Here is a 25,834-nt window from a genome sequence, read left to right on the forward strand (position 1 = left end):
GTTTCTGGAAGCAGCTCTGGAAATATAATATACTTGTAAATGCAATGCATTGATGGTTCTTCTTTTATCTTGTAATTTTCCTGTAGGGTATGGCCCTTTTGTTTAAATGAACACAGAGTTATATTTCTATTTCTCGACAAGAATTTAAAACAATGTAAATGAATAGGCTTTAAAGAATTCGATTAAGTATTTTAATCATTCTAATGTTTCATTTTGAGACAAAATACTCATAGTTGGATGGAAATCATTAATTGACTAATGATAAAAAATAGCGACAATCACTACAGAAAAACAGAGCTTTAGCGGCCTTTTTTTTAGTCCTATAGCAGCGTTTTTCAGCGCCGCTAAAAGCACTTACGTCGATAGAAAAAACGCCGCAAGAAGCGTCGATCATACCAGCGCCGCTAAAGTTAGCGGCGTTTGAGAATAAAAAACTCCGCAATAGGTCAAGATCTATAGTGGCATTTTTTAACAAACACCGCAAAAGGTTGAGATCTATAGCAGCGCTTTTGAAAAAAAACGCAGCAAAAGGTCGAGATCTATAGCGGTATTTTTGGAACAAATGCCACAAAATATCAAATCTATAGCGGCATTTTTGGAACAAACGTCGCAAAAGGTCGAGATTTATAGCGGCCACAAAAGGTCAGATCTATAGCGGCGTTTTTTTATACAAACGCCGCTAATTACCTTTCTTTAGCTAAGATTAATTGATTTTACATATTTCATTTATGCTCTACATCACCTAAATTTAATATCATGTAACTTTATCTAATTAACAACAACCATACATTTTAATTAAGACACAAGTTATGCAGAAAAATATTTAATAACAAAATAAATTAAAATTTATAAACATTAAAATTAAATGTAATATAGTTGGACATTTTTCTCTAGAATTTAGTCTAGGTTCTTTCACTTTCAATTAAAAAAATATTGTTCACTAGAATTTAGTCTTCATTGCTCCTTCGTGGGAAAAGGAAGTAAAAAAACATTTTCCTTGTTTGATGAAGCATCGTTAAGTTTTTCCTCCGTGTAAACTGTATATGGAGAAGCTCTTCATCCATTTCACCAAATAAATCCCCTAGCCCCGGTTTCACCAAGAAGACTCCTTGCGCACTTCAGTGCTTCACTTGAAACAGATAACGACCTTTCACCTACAATATGAAACTTGATTGGAGGTGGTTTGGGAACTGAATCAAACATTAAACAAAAAAATTAAAGTAAAAGAGAGAAGCATTTACTTGGAGTAACAATAGAGGCAACATCGTCTTCATCGAGGATAGATAATGCTTTTGCAATTGAAGATTCTTTCAACACCATAGATTTCCCAAATTCGGTTCTAAACATCGGGTATTTATCCACTCCTCTATCATCATTCTCAATAAGTTTCGAACATCCTGCGTACGATCTATGAAATTTGAGAGTATAAAAAAATATAGCGGCGAAAAGATTCAGAGATTATTACCTTGAAGTAGGAGATCGACCATGGAAGGGTATGGAGAAAAAGGAGTTCCTTTTGGGTCATCATCGGGTTTCGACGGTAAGAACGGACTGAAAGCCTCCCAACGAAAATTTGATTATTCGTCAGAGCAAATACGCCACGTGGACATTCTGACGATAATTTCTCTTACTCTGTCCATACATATGGGTGATCAAGTTACTTAATGCATGTCTTTCTCTATGTCAAGTGTCTTTCTCTCTAGAAATAATTAAAGCATAAATAGTTTTCGGGTGCAAGGGAAATCGAAGATTTGTTCTTTATGTATAACAATCGAACATTGGTGATTTGGTGAAGCTAATTACATTCCTATAATGGCATTCCAAATTTGTCTCCCAAAGCTGAATTTTTTAAACATATTTTAACCTATGTTAAAGATTATCTCTATGGCAAAATTTGAGTACAATGAATAAAGCTTAGTTAGAAAACACCCCATCTTATTTAAGATAGACTGAAATGGAGAAAATTTGTGATGTGAAAGCAATGTAATCTATGAGTATTGGATATTAGTAGCACTATAATCCCCATAAGGAGTTATTAGCAAAGTGGCACATTATGATGCATGAAAGGAAGATTGAAGAAATTGAATAGATAGTTGTAGTGTAAAATTGCAAGTGTTTCATGATTGAAACATGGGACACAAACATGGTACTGACCATATATATATCTTATAAAGAAAAATAAAATATGTATGATGGAATTTTTGTATTAAGTGTGTATGATTACTATACACACATGCCAACAATAACCATGAATCGAATACTCGAAAGCATGAATCGAATGCTCAAAAGCAACTACGATTATAAAGTTAGCCAACTTCAATAACAAACATGGAAATAACTATACGAAAATGAAACTCAAAACAAACAAACAAAACAACATATTATTAAGCAAAACAATGAATTTAACCAAAGAAACAAGGAAAATGCAATCAATAAACGTCTAAAAATCAATTCGCCTACGAAATGCGCGCACCTTCACTTACATCTGAATGTTCCATACCTCTGAATGTTGATTCCATGTAGGTTTGTTATGCCATTGGATTTTAGAAGATACTGGAACACAATTGACTTTTCAGTGACACCTTATAGTGGCATGATTATCAACATTTTTACAACTAATTATAGCTTTGTATTTCTCATTGTTACTTTATTCTTATCACTTCGGTTAAGGAGATGTTCAAATATAGAGCCTTCTTTCTTTCAATTCCACATACACAACATTTTAAGCTTTTTTATGTCTTCCAATCCTTTTTTTTGGATTCATATTAGTAACTTTCTTGTTAGTAAGTGCTCCAAAATCTTCTTTCAGTCAGTTCTAGGACCAAGCTACTTTATTGAAATGCAAACATCATGATCATTGATCTAATGATTTTGTGGGTGATAGAGGTGATCTGGAAGTAAACTGCAGAATAGAGCTGGTGCTAATGATTTTGTTCTTGGTTTTTATACACTTTTCTCTCACACTTAATCAGGAAAATTAGACCATAGTTATTCACATACCTGGTTTTGAACATTCTTTATTAGGTTTTAATCTTACCTAAGCTGACAAGGTTTTCCAGCCTATACACTTGGTAATAAAAATAGAAATGTATTTAATATCAGAAACTTTCATACTTTCGCTATTAAAAACATTTTTGCACTCAGATCAAAAAAATATTTGCAGACATCATTACAACTAAAGATATCTTCAAATACCTGTTGAGAAAAAGTTGATGCCTCAATCGCATTAGCTGCGAGACTACTTGACTGTGAAGCTCCCAGTGTCCCTGATCTTGGGCCTAGAATGCTCTTCGCATATGCTACTCTTAAGATCTGCCCATTCTTCTCAAGAGTTGTTCCATTTGTAGCATCAAGAGCTTTCGTGGCATTACCAACCTACATGGCATCAACATTTAGAGGTATGTATCATCTTATAAACAAAAGTCATAGAAGAATCATAAAAAAAAGAGGCAAATGAAACCTCTTAGATATGCCGACTAGCCCTGGATATCAACCCAATCTGAACCTTATAAGATTTCGAATTGGCAAAATTAAGGAGAACCAAGAAGGATTGAGAAATTACCTTTTGAACTAAAGAGAGTTAGTGAAATAGATTTGAGGTAGAATACGGAGGGTTGAGAATATTAACGACAAGAATGATGGCATGTGGAGAAGAAGATGTTGTACTAGAGAAGAGGGAAGATAGGGAAAATGAATTAGGGATCGGGCAGGAGAAAGGGGGAGATATAATTGTCATTTCGCGACGTTTACACAAAAAAAGCCACTAATGTACATGATTTTATGGCTTTTAATTAAAAACGCCACTATTGCACAACTTTATAGCTTCATTTTGCAAAAAACGCCACATTTTGTCGTTATATAGCAACGTTTATTCTAAAACGCCACTAACATATGCATTTATAGCGACATTTTTAATTAAACGCCAGAACAATTGTAGATTTTAGCGGCACTTTTATAAAAATGCCACTATATATTTGGGCTATCGCGGCATTTTTTACATAAACGCCACTAACGTACGCGTTTTTAGAGGCGTTTTCCAAAAAATGCCACTATATATTCAAATATCGCGACGTTTATCCAAAACCGCTGCTACATGTAAAAAATTACTGGCGTTTGCTGTAAAAACGCCGCTACATCCACCGCTAAAAACTATTTTTGCTGTAGTGAATGTGAGACTATTACATGGCATGTGTCTAAAGTTACGACGTGACACGTGTACATGTGCAAAGTTATGACGTGACACGTGTACATATGCAAAGTGATGATGTGACATATGTCACACGTAGAAAGTGATGACGTGATACATGTCTTGTGTCAAAAGTGATGTCATTAATTGCACATATTATGTGTCAAAAGTGATGATGTAAAACATATCACATGTCATAATTGATGGTATGACACATATCATGCCATATAATAAAAGTGATGACATTGCAGTCTCACATCATCAACAAGTGCTGACCATTAGTCAAATTTTCATCTCATTAGGGACCATTTTATCTTAAAATAAAATGTTAAGGGCTAAAGTATTAAAAAATGGACCAAAATGAATATTCAATCACATTAGGGGCACTTTTGAAAATATATCATTATTTTTCTTTTCTCTTTTCAGGGGCCAAGAAGATTGCCTGTCTTTTCAAGGATTTTAAAACTCAATAATATCCTAACAAACGACACACTTCAAACCATATATAATTCTTGCAAATTTAGACCAAATGCACTGAAAATGGAGATAAACTATATGGTGTCCATGTTGATGATAGAAAACCTTGTACCAGATTCACATGAAAAAAAGCATATAGGACTTGTCCCTCTGATTACAAGGACACAACATCTAATGACCATACTTCACCTTTCCACACAAAATTAAGACAGAAACCTGGTCAACTCAAGTGGGTTTCATGTCCTGAAACATAGCTGCCCATAATGTCTGATCACCATAGTCTCTACCTGTCTTTTCCTTTTTGTACTCACCCTGAATCTTAGGGGTAGGGGGTCTTACATAGTTAAGGGTTGCCGATAGTTTAGGGCTCCTATTTGTGAGCATCAACCTCTCTTGTGCCACTGAAATATCAATAGGGCCGAATGTTACAGGCCTCCTATAATTCAACACCAATTTCTCCTGCATTTTCCTGTCTAAAGGCCCCGACAATTTCAAGCTCCTAGGAGGGACAAGCAACTTCTCTTGTACCCTATAATCCAAGGGACCGGATTTCGCCACCTTCCTGCTGGTTCTCGGCACCGGCTGCTCTATGTTAACCTCTTTCTCACTCTTGCACTTCTTTGCCAACCCTCCTCTCCACTGATCTCGACACAGAACCGGCTCCGGCAGCGGCTTAATCGCGACGTGCTCGTGGTGGACCAACTTGTTGACATACTTGTTGAAGCACTTCCTGGTTCTGGTGATGGCCAAAACGAGCTTGGACAAGCTGTTAGGGGGTTCGCCAACTTCTTTCCTGGCGAGCTTGAGAATCTCGAGCCTGTGCTTGGCAACTGAAAGGCCCATGCTCTGAAGAAACTCATGGTTGAAGTATGCTAAGTCCTCTCTTTGGAGCTCATTGCGGGAAAATGAGAGACCGTACTGGTAGATAAGGGAGGGGTCAAGGGCAGTTTTTGATAACCAAGAGTACCAATCCATGGGTTATACCATAGGATGATGAAAAGATTGAAGGTTTGTAGTGTTATTTGGACTGTTTCATGTGAGCGGGCGGTCCAACCTTCCCAGGGGATATATATATATAACAAATAGATAAGGAAGGTGGAGAGTAAATGAATGTGGTGGGTGTATTGCCCTTGTTTGCTATTGAAGAGTTTCCCTTGGGCATTTTTATCGATTTTTCTTCTTTTAAAATGTTTTTTATATAATTTAATTATCAATCTACTGATCAACTCATATGAATTGAATATTGCAAAGGTCAGTTTGCTCCATTCACAATGTAAGAGTTCGAACCCTTATCTTATTTAAGAGATCTAATGTCTCATCCCATTAGATCAACCAACTAAATTACTTAAACGATCTAGTGTCTCATCCTACTAACTAACTGATTCAATGTTAGAATTGGAACCTTTGACTCTCAATCAATCAAATGTTAGTGGCATTTTTTAATAGTCTTGGGTGATATAAGGTATCTGATAATCTTTCATAATCATTGACAAATGAAAATGCAAATACACATCTCAAACTCAATACTCTAAGAAGAACAACATTCTCTTAACTAAATGATAATCTTAGGGACAACTTTAGAAATTATATCTTTTGATTTTAGTAAATGATAGTTGTTGATTTCATTATTCTCAAAGTTTCATCATTACAATGCAACTAATCAAAGGACTGATATCCATATTTAGTGTGACCAATTAGGAATTACATATTGAAAGCATTTGTCAAAAATGTGCTACCTATTGTAAATGTACACTGGCGTTAAACTTATGGCAGTGGCAAAAATGAGTTAATGATAAAGGCCGACTTTTTCCCATGAACGGTTGCTCAAATAAGGCCCATAACTTTCAACCCACTGCTCTTCTCTTAGCTATGACTACCTAATTTGCCTGCACATGGTACAAAAAGTTAACCATTCCTGGCTCAAAACATAAAAAATTCTGCAGGATAGGTTATATTAAGATTGATTAAATCTGGTCTGCAACCTAACGCCTTGAAAGCTGAAATTTCTGGGTAAATTTAGTTGAAACATTTACTATTTCATGGTGTTAGAGGGTGAAATGAAATGGTGAATAGCAGTAGATTAGTGTAGAGGGATTAAAAGCTAAAAGGACCAACAAAAATGGTGACATTAAAGGTGATTTAATTCTATAACCTACTGAGAAATGCTGGGCCAATCATCAATAGTTGAACCATGTTTCTTTCTGGGATTTGTGGGAATTATTTTAGTGGGCAGGTATGTATGAATTTCGGTGAAAAGAGGCTAAAAGTCAAGGTGAGGTTTGAAAACTGAGCTCTCTAAGCATATGGATCCCTATTCCCTACTAACTTTCCGGACTGATGTCCCTTCTAGAGGCACGTCCGGGAAATATGTTCGTAATAGGTAGAAGCGGATTTAGAATTATTTTAAGAATAAATATATGTATATTAATAGTATAATTTTTTTGTACATAATGAACATAAATAATATTTCATGATAGTTATAATTAATAAAAATATATAAAAAAAATTCGAATTTCAAGAGATGCATATTTATCTTAATGAATCCTTCACTATTTATAGATATAGTAAAGAAATACAACGTTGAGGGTAAATCCTGACATCCACTTGTCTATGTTCCATCAATCTGCATTTGTCACATGACACTCAGAGATATGGCACACTCATGAAGTATATAAAACCTGATACTTGAGGAGAAAGTGATAGATTCCCCAAAGCTTTCTTCAACCTTCAGCATTTCACCTCCTCCCTTCATCCTCTTCCATACTCCAGACACTAAATCTCGGTTATAAATGAACAGAACATTTGATGAGCTGTTTTAAATTATTTGTATAACATGGGTATGCATAAAATTGTTATGTTCATTTAATAAACGGAAGAAAATGAACAGATGTGTATTCAGTTCGTTTATATTCACAAACATGCTCATTTGAAAACTCGTTTATAAGTTTATTTACCCGATTCTCTTTTTCCTTTTATTTTTTTACAATTTAAATACGGGTGAAGGTAAAGACTAAATTAAACACATGGTGAACTTTGAAATTTTAACTATGAAACTTAAGAAGCTTAAGGATTAGTGGTCTAATTTCATCATTTTTCTATAGCTATAGAAAGAGAATGTGCAACGAATATGTTCCCAAAAATGTTAAACATACATATTAACAAATATATTTAGGGTTTAGGGTAATCGAAAATGAATATTTCAAAAGTAAATAAACAAACACAATTTTAGAGTGCACTGAATCTGAATTATACTAAATTAGTAATCTTTTCACTCTCAGTTCCAATTTCAATCTCCCGTGTCTAATATGCCTTGGATTCAGCAAACTTAGTGCTCTGCTTTTGCTTTTCATATCTAATTTTTAATGGCATAATGTAAAAAAACCATAATATTTAATTAAATAACCATTTTAATTTTTATTTTTTTGAGTAATTTAGTCCCCAAAGTGTCATTTTGAGATAAAATGACCTAAACAAATAATAAATACTCTAAAATAATTATCTTTTCTATCCTAAAATAAACTATTAAAGGTCATAATGCTCTTGAAGAAAATAAGAACCATAGTTATTCAATCGTAAACTTTTTTTTTCCTAAAATAAAATATCGAGGTATAAAATGTTTTGGAAAATAATAGGGGCTACCATTTTAATAAACTTTGAAGGCTGATTTTGACATTATGCTAATTTTAATCGAAAGGTGGATAGTGAAGCATACAAAAGAAGAATCATTTTCAATATTTAAAATGCAAAATTATTTGTTATTTGAGGAGCCGAAAGCACTGTATTGACACTATATACTATACAGTTTCATAAAAGTAGAAAGAAAAATACAGGCTTGGGGTTCACCACTGAAGTATCGGGAATGATGTTGCTAGGACAAAGCAAAAGCTTCGGCCCAAGTTTCAGTCTTCGAGGGGAGCTGCATGATTTGTTAATGTATTTTCAGAATAATGTAATCCCATCAGTCATTGTGTTGAGGATTTAGGTATACCTAACATGGTATTGGAAAACTATATGTCCCAACCATTTTCAATCTTTTAAGGGGAAAAAAATCTATTTAGCCTTAAGCAAAGGGGAAAGATCTATTTAGCCTTTTTAATAGACATGATGTTCGTCTAACCCCATTCATACAAGGGGGAGTTTAGTTCAGGTTATATTGGATTACTGGAGGGAATCGAATGTCATTCCCCAATTTGATTGGCAAACATTTCCAACCCCTGATAATAAGTTATTCCTAATAGTGATATTTTGGGGGTATATTACCGGAAATAAGATTACCCTTCCCTTAGGTATTGTTATATTCCCGGTATTTTTGGACTAAAATGCCCTTACAAAAATTTCCTTTCAAAAAATATCCTTCTTCTGTCGTTGAATAAAAAAAATTCTATGAAGGTTAAATTACAAATTTATCCTTAAACTATTTTAGATTTACAAAAAAGTCCATAATTAGAATTTTATATAAAGTTCATGGGTTAAAATAAAATTTTACCATTTCATTAAACCTATGTATCTTTTCAATTTTGTAAAAAAAATTATATAAATTTTATGAATTTAAAATTTTTAAAGAAAATATATAAATTAATTATAGTAAAATTCAAATTGTTAAAAAAACAAATATATAATAAGGACAATTTGGTAAAATATATATTAAAATAATCTTTTATTCCTTTAATCAAACACTGTAATCTTACATTCCTGCTAAATGAACCAAACACAACAATGCAACATTCCCAGTAATCTTATTTTTCGCCGGTAATCTTACATTCCGTAAACCAAACGCACCCTAAGGGTCTACCCTTTTAAAACGGATTAACAAAATCCTAACATTTTTTAACATGCTTAAATAAGGGTATAACCTTACAAAAAGGTCAAATAAAGACATCATATTTTTGAATTTACTCAAATAAGGGTCTAATATTTTTTAAGATTCCCGAATAAGGGACTTTATTTGCAAGTATTTTCAAAAAGTTAGATCTTTAATATTTGAGTAGATTGAAAAACAAAACAAATAATATTTCTTGAGCTACAAAATTAGATCATTAATATAAAATACAAAACAAATAATTAAATTATAAAAAAATTATAAATTTCTAGAGAAACGACCTTCGTTCTCAAACCTTTCGGTCCATCGCTGCTAGGAAGTAGCATGTGCTTATCATCAACACGTTGATTTGAATTAGAGCTTAGCACTTAGCCATCAACAACTATATGTTGAAGATAACCTATAAATAGAGCAAAAAAACACAACACCAATAAATAGGGTTTCCCTACCACATTGACATGCAAGCTGCATTTTTTTTAGCATGAACGTGCATATTGAGACGATATTGAGAGGAGTATTCAATGACGGAATTGCAATGCCATACTCGCCTCACATGCAAATAGAAATCTTATAATGTCGATATAAATTTAATTATTACTTCATTTTTCTGATTGACGAGGCGGGTATTTATATGTATAAAAAATTATTTAAATATCATTATCAGTCAAGTTTATATTAAAATATATGTAAAAGATTTATTATTATCTTTAGAGGTCTCGGGTTTGAACACCGACATCAACAACGGTACAAGTGTTTATTGCCAATTAGTTAAAAGTCTTTAAACATACTACCTTGTATTCGTGCTATATATATATATGTGTGTTTTATATTTTTATGTATATTAATATTATTAATGACGAAAACTCAACCACCATGTTCTTAACTCTTCTCCACCGAATCTGCTGGCTAATTCCACTAAAAGTTTCCTTTACCTTCTTCAACTCTCTTCACACGCCATGGACACAGAATTTTAGACGGAAAAACCTAAAAAATTCTACATGAAGCCTTTGTGCTTAGTAGTTTTGAATAGAAATATGAAGAACCATAAACTAAACATCATCTTAGTGAATTTAGATTTGTGATTTCATCAAAGTAATGAAACCCTAAACTACAAATTCAATTCAGTTTGTCGGAAAATGTACTTCAACCTTATTGCCTATTTTGGAGGATGTAGTTGTGACAAAACGAAATTGGAAACTCTCTTGCACAAGAGGATCCATATCTTTTGAACCCATTCAACGATTTCAGTGGTAAAAAAGAGTGTTGTTTTCTTTAGAGGTTCAAGTTCTAACAATTACATCTACAAAGTATATGTATTCATTGTCAATTAGCTGAGGAAATTCTGAACAAATACAAAGAATGTGTTTTGGGAAGAGAAGAGAAAATAGAGTATTGGCAATCCTTCAATTTGATACATTGATTGTACTTTGTCAAGGCTAAAATCTATGAAGATCGATGGAATTCATTCGCTCGAATCATAATTATTCGATTGATCTTCCGAGTCCATGATCATACTAATGTGTGTGTCCTCAACCTTGGTAATGGTGTCCTTGTAAACCTTTGGAAGGGCATTGCAGTTAATCGTGTGCCACACAGGTCTCTCCTCTAGGAATAACCTATAATAGAAAAAGATTATGCAACAATCCTTTTTCTCATGTTGGCATATCTTTGATTTTTCCAAGAGGCACAATCGGCTGTAAGAAACTAGCATCAATTGTTCTGAACAGGGATGGACCAGGTATCTTATTTGTATTTTCTATTGATGATCTAATTTCACACCCCCTGAAATTTTATAATTTTGCACCTCCTAAATTTCTATTATAACTTCTGAAGTTGGCATCCCCTAACATAAAATCATGCATCTGTCTTTGGTTTTAGACACAGGATTTGGAGCTACAGAGAGGGAGACTCACGGGTGTTTGCATAGCATACTTGAATAGTAAGTGCATATTTGCATGTAGATAACTCCATGATTGAACTAATTATTGCCCTCGGCTCCGAGCAGACGAATCTCACCTACAAACAGAAATAACAAAGCATAAAACGATGAGAAAGTATCTAAAAACCATATCATAGTACTATAACTTCATTCTTCATACCTTGGTTTCTCGGGGCTGATTAGTAAGATCACATAGGGTTCCACTAGTATATTGATGAGCATGATACCTGCATGAGACATGGCATCGTTATATAGTCTTTTTCTTTCTTTTGCTTCTTTATTCAGTATGCCCTTGTGCTTGACACCACTTAACTTATTTTTTTAGGTAAAAGTTGAGTAATTATAAAGAAGATGACAAAGTTTAGGTGCAACCTAAATTTTAAACCATGCAAAGTCTCACCTTTGCGACGCATAGTTCGAGCGAGGATCTTTTAATGTGGAGAAGTCGGAGAGATTCTGGTTGAAAGCAGCACTTGCCTCTTCATCATATACACCCAAGACAAATTCCTGAACCACCAGCAATAATTCATAATCATAAAAAATGTACGTTAATAGATTATGAAAACTGCTGGTGGGAGCTTACTGTATTCATTAAGGTATTAAGTAGAACATAGCAGTAGTACTCCAAATTATTTTTTAAGATGGCAAATGATGCTGATGCTGATGCAGCTGCTTTTATAACTATAATTATAGGCATAATAACAAAAAGTACACTTAATGTTTGATTAAATAGTCATTTTCTGTGTTTTAAAAGGCGCGAGGCGCTCCAAGGCGATTAGCTACCCGAGAGCCTCAATTTTTGAGGCGCTTTGAGGCGAGGGATTCAAGTACGCGAGACGCTTAATTTTACAAAACATTTGTAAATATTTTATAACCATACCTCAAACACAAAACAACTTAATAATTAACTTAATAAGCAAAAACACCAAGTAGCATGTCATATTGTATCTCAAAAAGACAAAAAAAAACATCATCAATAATCAAAATGTCATATTGTATCACATCGTCAGTGTGATGATTCCGCTATTGGCTGCTACTTTTATGAGACAATATTGCATAGGTGGTTTTGATGGCTACTGGTTAGCTATGCTTTGGTGATGTTTGGAGTGGTGGGTGCTTTGGTTGAAGAATCCTCTGTCGAAAACTCAAAAGTAGCATTAGATAGGGTTACACGTTCGATCGAGTCGAGTTAAGAATTTTTTTTTAAGTTATTCGAGTTGATGAATTCTATTTTATAACTCGAACTTGACTTAATTTTTTATCGAGTCGAATCGAGTTTTTGAGTTTCTATTTAAATTTAATAGTAAATATTCATAATCAATTTAAATGGTTTTTTTATACTCATTTACAATATATATATATTTCTTCATATTTTTTATATGTGATATACATATATCATACATAGTCGAGGGACTCGACTCATACTTGAAAATCAATCCACTAATTACTAAAAAATTTGAACTACCATTCGAGGTTTTCAAGTTATATTTTATAACTCCATTTGAACTTGAAATTTTTTCAAGTCGTGTTTTTGAAATTACAACTCGAAGTCAATTCAAGTAGATTCAAAAAATAATTTTTTGACTCGAGTCAAGTTTTTGCTCACCCCTAATGTTAGATATGATTTTGAAAGAAAAAAATAGTTGAGTGTCTAAAAAGGAATTGCAGGAATATATGAGTGACTAAATATGAGTTTACCCTAAAAGTTATTGTATAACTATGACATTTAGCAAAATCTTTGAAATTCAATAAAATATTTTAATAAAATATTAAAAGAAAGCCCGCAGCATGGGCTAACCCAAATCAAGTCCTAAAACAAAATGAATCTGGCGGATAACGCGTCCAGGTTCATCTCTTCTTCACCATACCATCTCATTTATTTAAAATCTCATTCGTCTCTCTCCACTTCTTCCATCGAAAGAAGAAAGAAAAAACTAAAAACTCCTTTAAACATCACCGAAATCTTCCATTTCTCTGTAACCTCAGAAGAAATGAAAGAGAAAAAACAGATGAAAGAGCCTCCTTACCACGTCCTTCACAAGCTTCCTCTTGGAAACAACCCTTACGTTCGAGCCAAACATGTTCAGGAAATCTAAAGCCCAATCTGAAATGGGTCATTGTACGACTGAATCGTCCTCGACTCATACTTGAAAATCAATCCACTAATTACTAAAAAATTTGAACTACCATTCGAGGTTTTCAAGTTGTATTTTATAACTCCATTTGAACTTGAAATTTTTTCAAGTCGTGTTTTTGAAATTACAACCCGAAGCCAATTCAAGAATATTCAAAAAATAATTTTTTGACTAGAGTCAAGTTTTTGCTCACCCCTAATGTTAGATATGATTTTGAAAGAAAAAAATAGTTGAGTGACTAAAAAGGAATTGCAGGAATATATGAGTGACTAAATATGAGTTTACCCTAAAAATTATTGTATAACTATGACATTTAGCAAAATCTTTGAAATTCAATAAAATATTAAAAGAAAGCCCGCAGCATGGGCTAACCCAAATCAAGTCCTAAAACAAAATGAATCTGGCGGATAACGCGTCCAGGTTCACATAGTTGTAAAAAGCGCGCCTGAGGCGCAAAAGCGCAGAGGCTCACTGAACGGGGCTTTTTCAACACTGAAGCGAGGCACGTAGCCTAGGCGCACCTAAGCTCAGCGAGGCGCAACAAGGCTCTGAGGCGCGAGGCTCAGTCGAGGCGTGATGTGGGCTTAAAACCTTGTGTTCCTTCATCGAAATCCCCACCGAGGTTTGCAAATCAAGCCTCGACTTGAAGAACTCGATGATTTTCTCTTGTGTTTCCCTATTTTTCCCTCTCATGTAGCTCTTCAGGGAGGCTTTGTCGACCTCGAGTTTATTGGTCGACTTGGCGTGCGTTAGCATGTTGAGTTGGGGTGAAGGTTGGAGCGGTGGAAGTGGGGTCAGGTGAAGGGACAGCCACTGGATACGGCGGTTCACGGCAGCGATGGATGGGTGTTGTTCGTCCTCCGCTGTCTTATTTGGGTTCATTTTCTACAAAGAACAAAAAGGTCGGTGATTTGAACGGTGGTTTGTCTTCGTACGAATAAGAAGGTGAAGAAAAGGAGGAAGTGACTAGTGAGTAATTTTAAACACAAAAGCTATGGTAACATGTCGTATTTTGATTGGCGGGAAGAAAAATCTTTAGTTGTCGCGGGTACTTGTGGGGAATGGATAAAGTCATGACGTGGAATATTTTGTGACCGGTTGATGTGGATATTTTTTTATATTAATTTAATCGTAATTAAAAAATTTACGTCTAACAACATTTCTATATTTTACCTTTTCTAAATAATGATTAATATAAAATTAAATGTCTAAATCATATTTAAAACTAATTTTTGATGTTTAATTTTTTTTATTAAAAATAAGTGTATAATGTTTCTTCCATTACACTTTTAGGTTTCTACTGTTAATAAAAACGTGAGTGACATGTGTCACGTTTGATGTTTGATGATTATCAGTGACTTTATTTGATGTTTTGTTTATGCATGTTGGATGATTTTGTTAAACTTAGTACTTGATTATACTTGTTGATAACTTTTATGACGTTAGGTTGGTATTTGAGTTTGAGAATGAACTCTATTGAAGCCTAATATTGGTATCTATGATATTAGAGTTTGATTTGTAACAACCCGGATATTTTCAAAATAATATTTAATTGAAATTGGAGGTTTTAATTATGAAAATCGGTAAATTGTGGGGACTAAATTGAAAGATTTTAAAACTTGGAGCTTGTTTTAGAGTTAAAGAAAATTCAGGGACCAAGCCCTGAATTTACCCAAAAAAGTTAGGTATGTTATGTTATAAACGTGGTTTTTTGTTTCAAACAGAAAACCATCCCCTACGCCGGTTTCCGACTTAGATCCCGACACCGTTCGACCTCCAATCGTAAAATTGAAACTACCGTCGTGTTCATCTTCGACCTGTGAACAAAACCCAGTAAATCAATTATAGCGAAACGCTGCCAAACGACGTGAATTTCGAGTCAAAGTCTCGACGTTTTCTTAGCACTACCGCCGAGAAAATCTTAAATTCATCTCCGATCGTTGATCGGTTTTCGACACCTCCCGCACCATCGTGTTCCTTGTGCCGTTTCGAGTCCGCCGGTGTCAACCTTGGTCTCCGTCGACGGCGGCGCGTGAGGGGGTGGAGCAGTCAAAGATTCGGCCGAGTTGAAATCGAGCTCTCCGCCATTCAAAAATTTGAACCGATCTTTGTAAGTATCTCAAAATCGCTCAAAATAATTTTTAGAAATTTTTCCGTAATTTTTAGACCCCCGGAGGAGGCTTCACGCGCCACCGCTGGGAGAGTGAGTGGCTGAAAACCGGTTTGACCTGTTTCGACCGGTTCGAACCGGTTTGACCGGTCTGATCCGTTTCCGAAATCCGTTTCCGAAATCCGTTTCGTCAAATTCGAACCCGAAGGCCTCCAAATCGACGGTCAAAGTGGTTGACTTTGACTTTGACCAAGAATTTAAATTTTCGAAAAGACATACTTTATGTTTTTCGACATCCTGATTCCGATTCCGCAATCCGTTTGGCCAAACTCAAACCCGAAATCTTCCAAATTGATAGTCAAACCCTGAAAATGCTTATATACTTAAGAATTTTGCTTTGAACAATTAAGTAAGATTTGGGGCTGATAAATTATTATTGTTTGAAGGTACAAGAGACTCTCCGGATCGTTCGACAGCTCGACCCAGCTCTTCTAGATCAATTAAACCACGTATGCCAGTATTCACCCGTAAGACCCGTAAATTTTATGATTTTAGAGATTTATTTATGTTACCCATAAGTAATATAGTGTTATTATAAAATAGGTTCGAAAACTGTAGCAGAGCGTGGTGAAACCAGCAATCAGTATATCTACTATTTGAACCTATTATCGAGGTGTGTTCCCTAATTATTACTGAACTGTTTTATTGGTTTTAATACGAGGTATACTGAGTTCTTTGGTTACTGTTTTATTGATGCGCCAATTTAATGTGATGATTTATGGAATTTGTGTCACGGTGCAATTGAACTTTTGGATTGAATTACAATAGTATAGCTCTGATCAAGCTAATAAACAGAATGGGCCTAGTGTGACTCTTGGGGGCCCAAGATGCATTAGGTTGGCTTCCCTTGCTGTGTGCTTAGGGTAAGCTATATGGACTTGGACTTACGGGCTTAAGGATACAAGCTCTAAAGCTTATCCTTAGGATGGCTTTCTTTTTGCTGTGTTCTTAGAGTAAGCTACATGAAAAATAGTTTTGGAAATTACTGATGGTGTACAAGAAAAGAGTTTAAACTATGATTTTCAAAAGTTAAACTCTTTTATGAATTTATGAGATTTACTGGACTATGATTTGTTTAATGTACCTATTGTGATTTTAAGGTAATATTGGGACACACTGAGCCTAGCTCACCTTTCGAAAATGTTTTTCCCCCTTTCAGATACTGTTGGTTAGATACCCCGGATTGAGCACTTGGAGGGTCAACATATCTCTTGAAGTATATTTGATTGTAATGTTTTTATCATTCAGGTTGACTTTATTTTGGTGACATGGACCTTATTTTAAAGTATTGGATTTTATAGTGATTACACTTTTGCTATTAATATTCGGTTTAACGTGATTTTGAATTTTTTAAGACATGTTTTAAATTAATTTTTTTACTTATTGGTATTATATTTATGAGTTGGGTTTTGATAGTATAATATCATGTCATTTATAATGTGATTTTACAATGATTGAATAACGGTTTCAGAAAATGTCTTAAAATCACATTATTGCATTAATATATACATGCATTACAATTTTTTGGATATCATGCGCCTCGCCTTTGTGAATCCCGCGCCTTTCATGCGCTTCGCGCCTCAAGGCTCTAGGAAACTTTGCGCCTCGATGCGCCTTGAGCCTTTGATAACTTTGCAGGTTCATCTCTTCTTCCCCATACCATCTCATTTATTTAAAATCTCATTCGTCTCTCTCCACTTCTGCCATTGAAAGAAGAAAGAAAAAACTAAAAACTCCTTTAAACATCACCGAAATCTTCCATTTCTCTGTTTCCTCAGAAGAAATGAAAGAGAAAAACATATGGAAGAGCCTCCTTATCACGTCCTTCACAAGCTTCCTCCTGGGAACAACCCTTACGTTCGAGCCAAACATGTTCAGGAAATCTAAAGCCCAATCTGAAATGGGTCATTGTACGTGAATTGCTAAAAGCATCACCTCGTCGCCTCTCTCCACCTCGACGGCTGAATCGTCCTCGACTCACACTTGAAAATCAATCCACTAATTACTAAAAAATTTGAACTATCATTCGAGGTTTTCAAGTTGTATTTTATAACTCCATTTGAACTTGATATTTTTTCAAGTCGTGTTTTTGAAATTACAACTCGAAGTCAATTCAAGTAGATTCAAAAAATAATTTTTTGACTCGAGTCAAGTTTTTGCTCACCCCAAATGTTAGATATGATTTTGAAAGAAAAAAATAGTTGAGTGACTAAAAAGGAATTGCAGGAATATATGAGTGACTAAATATGAGTTTACCCTAAAAGTTATTGTATAACTGACATTTAGCAAAATCTTAGAAATTCAATAAAATATTTTAATAAAATATTAAAAGAAAGCCCGCAGCATGGGCTAACCCAAATCAAGTTCTAAAACAAAATGAATCTGGCGGATAACGCGTCCAGGTTCACATAGTTGTAAAAAGTGCGCCTAAGGTGCGCCTGAGGCGCAAAAGCGCAGAGGCCCACTGAACGGGGCTTTTTCAACACTGAAGCGAGGCACGTAGCCTAGGCGCACCTAAGCTCAGCGAGGCGCAGCAAGGCTCTGAGGCGCGAGGCTCAGTCGAGGCGTGATGTGGGCTTAAAACCTTGTGTTCCTTCATCGAAATCCCCGCCGAGGTTTGCAAATCGGGATTCGACTCGAAGAACTCGATGATTTTCTCTTTTGTTTCCCTATTTTTCCCTCTCATGTAGCCCTTTAGGGAGGCTTCGTCGACCTCGAGTTTATTGGTCGACTTGGCGTGCGTTAGCATGTTGAGTTGGGGTGAAGGTTGGAGCGGTGGAAGTGGGGTCAGGTGAAGGGACAGCCACTGGATACGGCGGTTCACGGCAGCGATGGATGGGTGTTGTTCGTCCTCCGCTGTCTTATTTGGGTTCATTTTCTACAAAGAACAAAAAGGTCGGTGATTTGAACGGTGGTTTGTCTTCGTACGAATAAGAAGGTGAAGAAAAGGAGGAAGTGACTAGTGAGTAATTTTAAACACAAAAGCTATGGTAACATGTCGTATTTTGATTGGCGGGAAGAAAAATCTTTAGTTGTCGCGGGTACTTGTGGGGAATGGATAAAGTCATGACGTGGAACATTTTGTGACCGGTTGATGTGGATATTTGTTTATATTAATTTAATCGTAATTAAAAATTTACGTCTAACAACATTTCTATATTTTACCTTTTCTAAATAATGATTAATATAAAATTAAATGTCTAAATCATATTTAAAATTAATTTTTGATGTTTAAATTTTTTTATTAAAAATAAGTGTATAATGTTTCTTCCATTACACTTTTAGGTTTCTATTGTTAATAAAAACGTGAGTGACATGTGTCACGTTTGATGTTTGATGATTATCAGTGACTATTGTTTATGCATGTTGGATGCTTTTGTTAAACTTAGTACTTGATTATGCTTGTTGATAGCTTTTATGACGTTAGGTTGGTATTTGAGTTTGAAAATGAACTCTATTGAAGCCTAATATTGGTATCTATGATATTTGAGTTTGATTGCATTAATATATACATGTATTACAATTTTTTGGATATCATGCGCCTCGCCTTTGTGAATCTCGCGCCTTTCATGCACTTCGCGCCTCAAGGCTCTAGGAAACTTTGCGCCTCGATGCGCCTTGAGCCTTTGATAACTTTGCAGGTTCATCTCTTCTTCCCCATACCATCTCATTTATTTAAAATCTCATTCGTCTCTCTCCACTTCTGCCATTGAAAGAAGAAAGAAAAAACTAAAAACTCCTTTAAACATCACCGAAATCTTCCATTTCTCAGTTTCCTCAGAAGAAATGAAAGAGAAAAAACAGATGGAAGAGCCTCCTTACCACGTCCTTCACAAGCTTCCTCCTGGGAACAACCCTTACGTTCGAGCCAAACATGTTCAGGAAATCTAAAGCCCAATCTGAAATGGGTCAATGTACGTGAATTGCTAAAAGCATCGCCTCGTCGCCTCTCTCCACCTCCGACGACTGAATCGTCCTCTACTCATACTTGAAAATCAATCCACTAATTACTAAAAAATTTGAACTACCATTCGAGGTTTTCAAGTTGTATTTTATAACTCCATTTGAAGTTGAAATTTTTTCAAGTCGTGTTTTTGAAATTACAACTCGAAGTCAATTCAAGTAGATTCAAAAAATAATTTTTTGACTCGAGTCAAGTTTTTGCTCACCCCTAATGTTAGATATGATTTTGAAAGAAAAAAATAGTTGAGTGACTAAAAAGGAATTGCAGGAATATATGAGTGACTAAATATGAGTTTACCCTAAAAGTTATTGTATAACTATGACATTTAGCAAAATCTTTGAAATTCAATAAAATATTTTAATAAAATATTAAAAGAAAGCCCGCAACATGGGCTAACCCAAATCAAGTCCTAAAACAAAATGAATCTGGCGGATAACGCGTCCAGGTTCATCTCTTCTTCCCCATACCATCTCATTTGTTTAAAATCTCATTCGTCTCTCTCCACTTCTGCCATTGACAGAAGAAAGAAAAAACTAAAAACTCCTTTAAACATCACCGAAATCTTCCATTTCTCTGTTTCCTCAGAAGAAATGAAAGAGAAAAAACAGATGGAAGAGCCTCCTTACCACGTCCTTCACAAGCTTCCTCCTGGGAACAGCCCTTACGTTCGAGCCAAACATGTTCAGGAAATCTAAAGCCCAATCTGAAATGGGTCATTGTACGTGAATTGCTAAAAGCATCGCCTCGTCGCCTATCTCAGCCTCCGACGGCTGAATCGCCGCCTCATGTACTCGCCACCGCCTTGGTGGTCGGAGGCTTTCTTCTAAACGCCTCGCCTCGCCTAGCGCCTGAAAGCGCCTCAAGCGCGTTTTTTAAAACACGGGTCATTTTGGCCCTCAACGTTTCCTTTTAGGACAAAAGGCCCCCTAACATTTGACTAAATCGTCACTTTTGCTCGTATTTTTTCCCGAGCATTCCAACATTTCATTTTAGGGAGAAAAAAGGCATCTATATCAAAACTTTAACCGTTTGTTAACTAACGATTTTCATCCACTGTGGGGCCTTTTTGCCCCAAAATGAAACATTGTGACCAAAATGCTAAAAAAAAAGAGGGACAAAGCGACTATTTAATCAAGCTTTAGGGGTATTTTTTGACATAATGACAAAAAAAGCCCATAATGTTTGACTAAATAGTCACTTTGGCCCCTAAAAACCGTTAGTTAACAAATGGTCAACTCCCTAAAATAAGAGTTTTTTATCCTAAACTGAGAAATGTTAGGGCTCAAAATGCTTCAGAAAGAAAAAGAGCTAAAGTGACTATTTAATCGAACATTAAGAGACTTTTTACCTTAAAATGAAAGTTAAGGCCAAAATACTCTAAAAAAATAATAGGGGCCAAAAAATAATTATTTATCAAATGTTAGGTTTTTTTTCATTAAACCTAATTATATTACCACCACCTATTACATAAATCACTCCTCAGATCAAAAAGATGGTGCAAGCACCATAACCATCAGTTGAGTCTCCATAACGGGTTCTGATTATTGAACATGTTTGTTATATTTTGTGCAATTCATTTCAGAAAATAATGATATTCCGCATCACTTAAGGATACATCACAGAAAGAACTCACTCTAGTGAAAAACACCCACGTCCAATGTAAATATGAGGACCTTAAATTCAATAAAAAATCTACCTTTTCATCTTCAACATGTAGTTGCCGCAACTGCTTTTTATAGCAAAATTCATAGGACCACCAACCTTCTTGCTGCACAAAAACAGAGCTCACATAACTCCAATGAAGGACAAAGTCTTTCTTTTCTTTGCATTAATGTCCAATGGCAACATCATCAATTCAATATAGGGAACATCAAACAAACAGTGTGTGTAGGAACCAAGTGCTCACTCTGATAAAGCATCGATCTTTCAGTACTTCCAGCAGTTCATCAGGTGTCTTTAGTTTAACCCGTTTTTCGGATTCTACAATCATGCTACTAGTGTTCTTCTGAGTAACAGAATTTAGGGTCCTCGCGTTCTCCACCTTAGGCAATAAACATAAAAAATTCTTTCCATCTTTATTAGGCATAACAACAGACTCCTGATCATCATCCTGCAATATGTTCCAGGCATTGTAATATTAGATCACTAAAAATGGCAAGTCCAGATGGAAATTGATAGTTTCACATCAAAGGAAAACTAGCCTGCCAAAGCTATACGCAAATGGAAAATTATAACAAGATTAAGACAGCCAAGATTTTCATTGTTCTTATACCATTATAACCATCTTTCATAGAAACAGTATCAAGTTGCTATCTACTCATAGTTCGAACACATCTTCTCCAATTTCTAAATACAAACTTTCTCAAGCATTTGAACGTATAAAATGAATCATTATTCTGAAGTGTTCTGCTAGATAAAAAGCAATCTAGTTTATTTGAACTCCGGCTCACACTAAGGTGTACATGTAAAAGATTTTTACCATTTATAAATTTTAATCGCTGAAGGAAATTTGCGGTGGTGAAAAGAAAAGTTTAGTGTTATCCTACATCTGTTAAATATTCTGTTTCACATGTATTAACAACTGGTTTTAAGTTGATTATTCAACATAAAGCCCCAATGGACATCCAGATGATGCTTCAGAACTTCATAAAAGAAAACATCTCATATAGAAGTTCATTATACAAATCCATCATGCACTAAGATCCTAAAAGGATGAGATCTAACTTAAATTCCTTTTACATGTTTAAAGCAACTCTTAATGAGATAGATTTGCCAACAAAAGTGTGTAAGCAGGAAATAAAAACTTCAAAGTGTTCATCAAGATTTCATCAAACCTAAGATTGAAGAGCAAAAAGTGTTTAAATTATACTCTTACTTACGGGATGGTAGGGAGAGTCTTCAGAATGGAACTCAATCTTGTATTTTGGTTCACGGGCGCTCCGGCCAAGTGTGCCGGCTGTTTGTCAGTAAAGAATTCGAAAAGCATCAAAAAGAAGTAGAACCAATATTGCAAATACTTTTTTTTTTTAAAAAGTAAGAAAAGTACTAGACGCAGCCAATAAATCAGTTGCAATATAGTTAGATGGGAAATCTGTGAATGATAACATCACATACAAAGACTGATTTGGTTGCAACAATTAACAGCTCTTTCTAATGACGCTTGGGGTTAGTGAAGATCATGCATTCTGTTTTTTCTCTTCTTCTTTTTTCAGTCTCTGGTTTACTTGGCTTTCAAGTTCACCCTTTTATATTTACCAACTAATAGCCTTTCATTGACTCATAGACACAAAGCTACAAGAACATAAGCCAATTATCAGCGGTTCACCATGCATGTCAGCTATGATCCATAATATCCAATTATATCAAACAATCAGCTCTTAGCATAACTCTGCTCCCACTCAGTTTAGCCTTTGATTTGTATAAAATTATACTTTGCCGGTTTGCCCCACTCAAGCTGATATTTTGGCTCAGCCCCTACTTATTCATAACTATTAAAAAAACATTTGCCAAAAGTAGTTGCCCTCATTTGATTACGACACTTAATTGAATCAAATTCCAAAACCACAAAAAAAAATCCATTTCTTATCATTGACGAATATGGAACTAATCAGGAATGGACTGAGGGGAGCTGGCGGGACAGTCCCTGAAAATTTTCAATTTTTTGTATAATTTAGATATTTCTTTTAGTATCTATGGATAATATATTTTCGAGCCTAAAATTTAATAAGTTCAATCTACTATAGTAAAATCCTGCATCCCGTCCTAAAACTAATGAAGCTTCTTCCCTTCTTTGGTTCTAATTTCAGTACTCAAGCACTAATTAACAATAAAATGCAGCATATCTTATAATCGAGGAAATATTCATAAATCTAAAAGAACAGAATCATTGGGAATAGTTATTCTAAATTCCATCATAAGGTCTCATGAGCTCAATTCTCCTATGTTTCACACATGAAAGCAATAATCAAAGAGAACCCAGAACTAAAAAAAGTAGATGAATTATATATATTTATATATGTATGTATGAAATATGGGCTTACCCACTTGAGAGGGGAAAATCTAATCGGCTAAGCCATTGGTGCCCAATCTGTAAAAAAGTGCTACAAAACTAAGAAACAATCTCACACTTGGTTTTTCTTTCTGAAGAAACGTTTTGTTAGTGCAAAGGAGAAGATGTACCCCAAAGCTGATGAAGATGACATAAGTCTACGCAGATCCAGCAATGGGATCACGCCACGTCACGTAAAGGTGTGACGGTGGCTGAGATGGGCTTGTCCACGACCACTAACATGGGCGAACCGTAAGGGCCCTGTATTTCAAAATTTTAGAAAATTAATATTTAGTTTTGTATTTTTTTCAAATTATTTAATTCTTTTAAAAAATAAATGCTAATTATATTTTAAAAATAAATATTTTTAATTAATTATCCTCTTAATTTAAAAAAATTATTAAGTTTCAAAAGTTTTAAAATTTTAGCTAAATCTCTAAATTTTTTTTTTAAAAAAATAAATCTTTCAAAGTTTATAAAAGCTTACATTTATACTTGTAAATTCTTTTTAAAAAATTAAATAGATCATCTAAATTATGTCACTCTAGCATGAACATGTAACACCCTAATTGAATATGACCCGCAGATCAAAAGATTAAAACATTACAAGAAATCACCAAAGTAGCTAACTTAAATTTTCTTTTTAAATCACATGGTAATACTCATTAAGATAACATCATTTGAAACAATACATGAAAATATAAGTATTTAAGTTTACAAAAGTGGGGAGCTCCTAATACATTTCAAAATAATAAATAAAAAGTATTTCAAAAATAGAGTTAAAACTTAAATACATGAAGGTCTATTAATAGTATACACCCAATAAATAAACTCAAGACGTACTCCACTGTTTTGAAAGATCTGGAATGAGAGTTGTGCAATAAACTCCTCGATGATCCTCCTAAGAATCTACGCATGGAAATAAATTCTGAGCTCTAAGCTCACAAACTCAATGTCACACTAATAATTATGTTATACTACACGCGTTCATCACATGGTCATGCTAACAAGTAAAGACATAAGCATACAAGTTCACTAATCACTCATGTTGAGGTAGACATCATGGTGTGGTCAGAGGGTTTGCTACATCTCAGGACTCATACCCCTATATCTTACTTACAGTATCCTCAGGTATTTAAGGTGAGATCCAAAATTTCTATATCGGAAACGTATACCCGACCAAGTTACTCATTGTGTACTTGGGGTATCTGTGCCCGACTAGCAACTAAAGTACCTAGACACTAGCTAAGATATATTCGTATATTCTAATCAAACAAGACGATCATCATACTAACTAAAGTAACTCGAGTGTCCTTGTTGTTTCCCAAGTGTCACTCAAAGGCTAGTTTTATGACATATTATTTCATAAGCATTCTTATGCTTTTCTGTACTTATTAGTTCTTCTAACTTGGAAGTTTATTAGAGAAGTATTTATTTTCGTGGACCCCTTTCCTGAACCTTTCTCTCAAGGTGAGGCTTCTTGTCCAAAATTATGTGATGGAAATGATACTAAGCCCTTTGGTATTGATAGTGGCCCTTCAATATCAGTACTCACCCTTGGTACCGATACCAAATCTTCTTACTGAAATATGAGAAAGTCTTGTAGTATCGATACCCCTATTTGGACTATTGATACCCCTTTACTAGAGTATCGATACCAAATTTTGCTACTAAAATTTAAAACTCGATATTGGTATCGATACCCCACCCTTGGGTATCGACACTCAAAGAATAATATCGATATCATATGAAGATGGTACTATACTACTCTGCTAAAACCCCCTTATTTTGGCTATCTGAAGAACAATATTGATATTATTCATCTAGTATCGATACTCAAGCTCATAAATACTTTATTTTCTCAAAAAAATAACACCAAACTTTACTCGTTTTCCTATTTAAGTCTCTTAAACGTTATTTAAGTCTTATATAAGCCGAAAGGGGTCATAATAAGTCATTGTTTTATGTTGTATAGCATCATAAACCGTAACCTACCACGAGATGCACTTACTTGCTTAATAAACTCATACAAACTACCAAGCACAACTAATGACTCAAAAGTGATATACAAAACTTATAAATGTGTTACCTTAGTT

The 25,834-nt window shown here is 34.7% G+C and overlaps 2 protein-coding genes across 3 annotated transcripts; both read right to left on the reverse strand.

The window, feature by feature from the left end:
• Window positions 1-4,888: 4,888 nt before the first annotated feature.
• Window positions 4,889-5,638, reverse strand: LOC120177442. The gene has a single exon (XM_039183590.1). It carries the CDS (start codon window positions 5,636-5,638, stop codon window positions 4,889-4,891), a length of 750 nt encoding a protein of 249 aa, XP_039039521.1.
• A 5,183-nt stretch (window positions 5,639-10,821) lies between these two features.
• LOC120177478 (protein OS-9 homolog) lies at window positions 10,822-23,844 on the reverse strand. Of its 2 annotated transcripts, XM_039183614.1 has the most exons (8): window positions 23,731-23,844; window positions 22,570-22,646; window positions 21,597-21,800; window positions 21,387-21,458; window positions 11,822-11,928; window positions 11,582-11,648; window positions 11,396-11,498; window positions 10,822-11,098 (listed from the first exon to the last, which is right to left on the reverse strand). In XM_039183614.1, the coding sequence occupies exons 3-8, from the start codon at window positions 21,774-21,776 to the stop codon at window positions 11,088-11,090; spliced, it is 540 nt and encodes a 179-aa protein (XP_039039545.1). In that variant the 5' UTR covers window positions 21,777-21,800; window positions 22,570-22,646; window positions 23,731-23,844; the 3' UTR covers window positions 10,822-11,087. The 2 variants fall into 2 exon arrangements, with proteins under 2 accessions (XP_039039545.1, XP_039039544.1); XM_039183613.1 differs by having other exon boundaries at window positions 10,822-11,498.
• Between the last annotated feature and the right edge of the window lie 1,990 nt (window positions 23,845-25,834).

Source organism: Hibiscus syriacus, unplaced genomic scaffold (genome assembly GCF_006381635.1).
Source record: "Hibiscus syriacus cultivar Baekdansim isolate YM2019G1 unplaced genomic scaffold, ASM638163v2 tig00112289_pilon, whole genome shotgun sequence".
Lineage (NCBI taxonomy): Eukaryota > Viridiplantae > Streptophyta > Magnoliopsida > Malvales > Malvaceae > Hibiscus > Hibiscus syriacus.

Excerpts from the sequence above, each read along its gene's own strand:
- LOC120177442 (XM_039183590.1), bottom strand. The coding sequence starts at position 5,638 with ATGGATTGGTACTCTTGGTTATCAAAAACTGCCCTTGACCCCTCCCTT.
- LOC120177478 (XM_039183613.1), bottom strand. The coding sequence starts at position 21,776 with ATGCCTAATAAAGATGGAAAGAATTTTTTATGTTTATTGCCTAAGGTG. Across the intron at positions 21,459-21,596 it reads AAGATCGATGCTTTATCAGA|CAAGAAGGTTGGTGGTCCTA; the intron begins GTGAGCACTTGG and ends GTTTTTGTGCAG. Across the intron at positions 11,649-11,821 it reads TCGAACTATGCGTCGCAAAG|GTATCATGCTCATCAATATA; the intron begins GTGAGACTTTGC and ends TGTCTCATGCAG.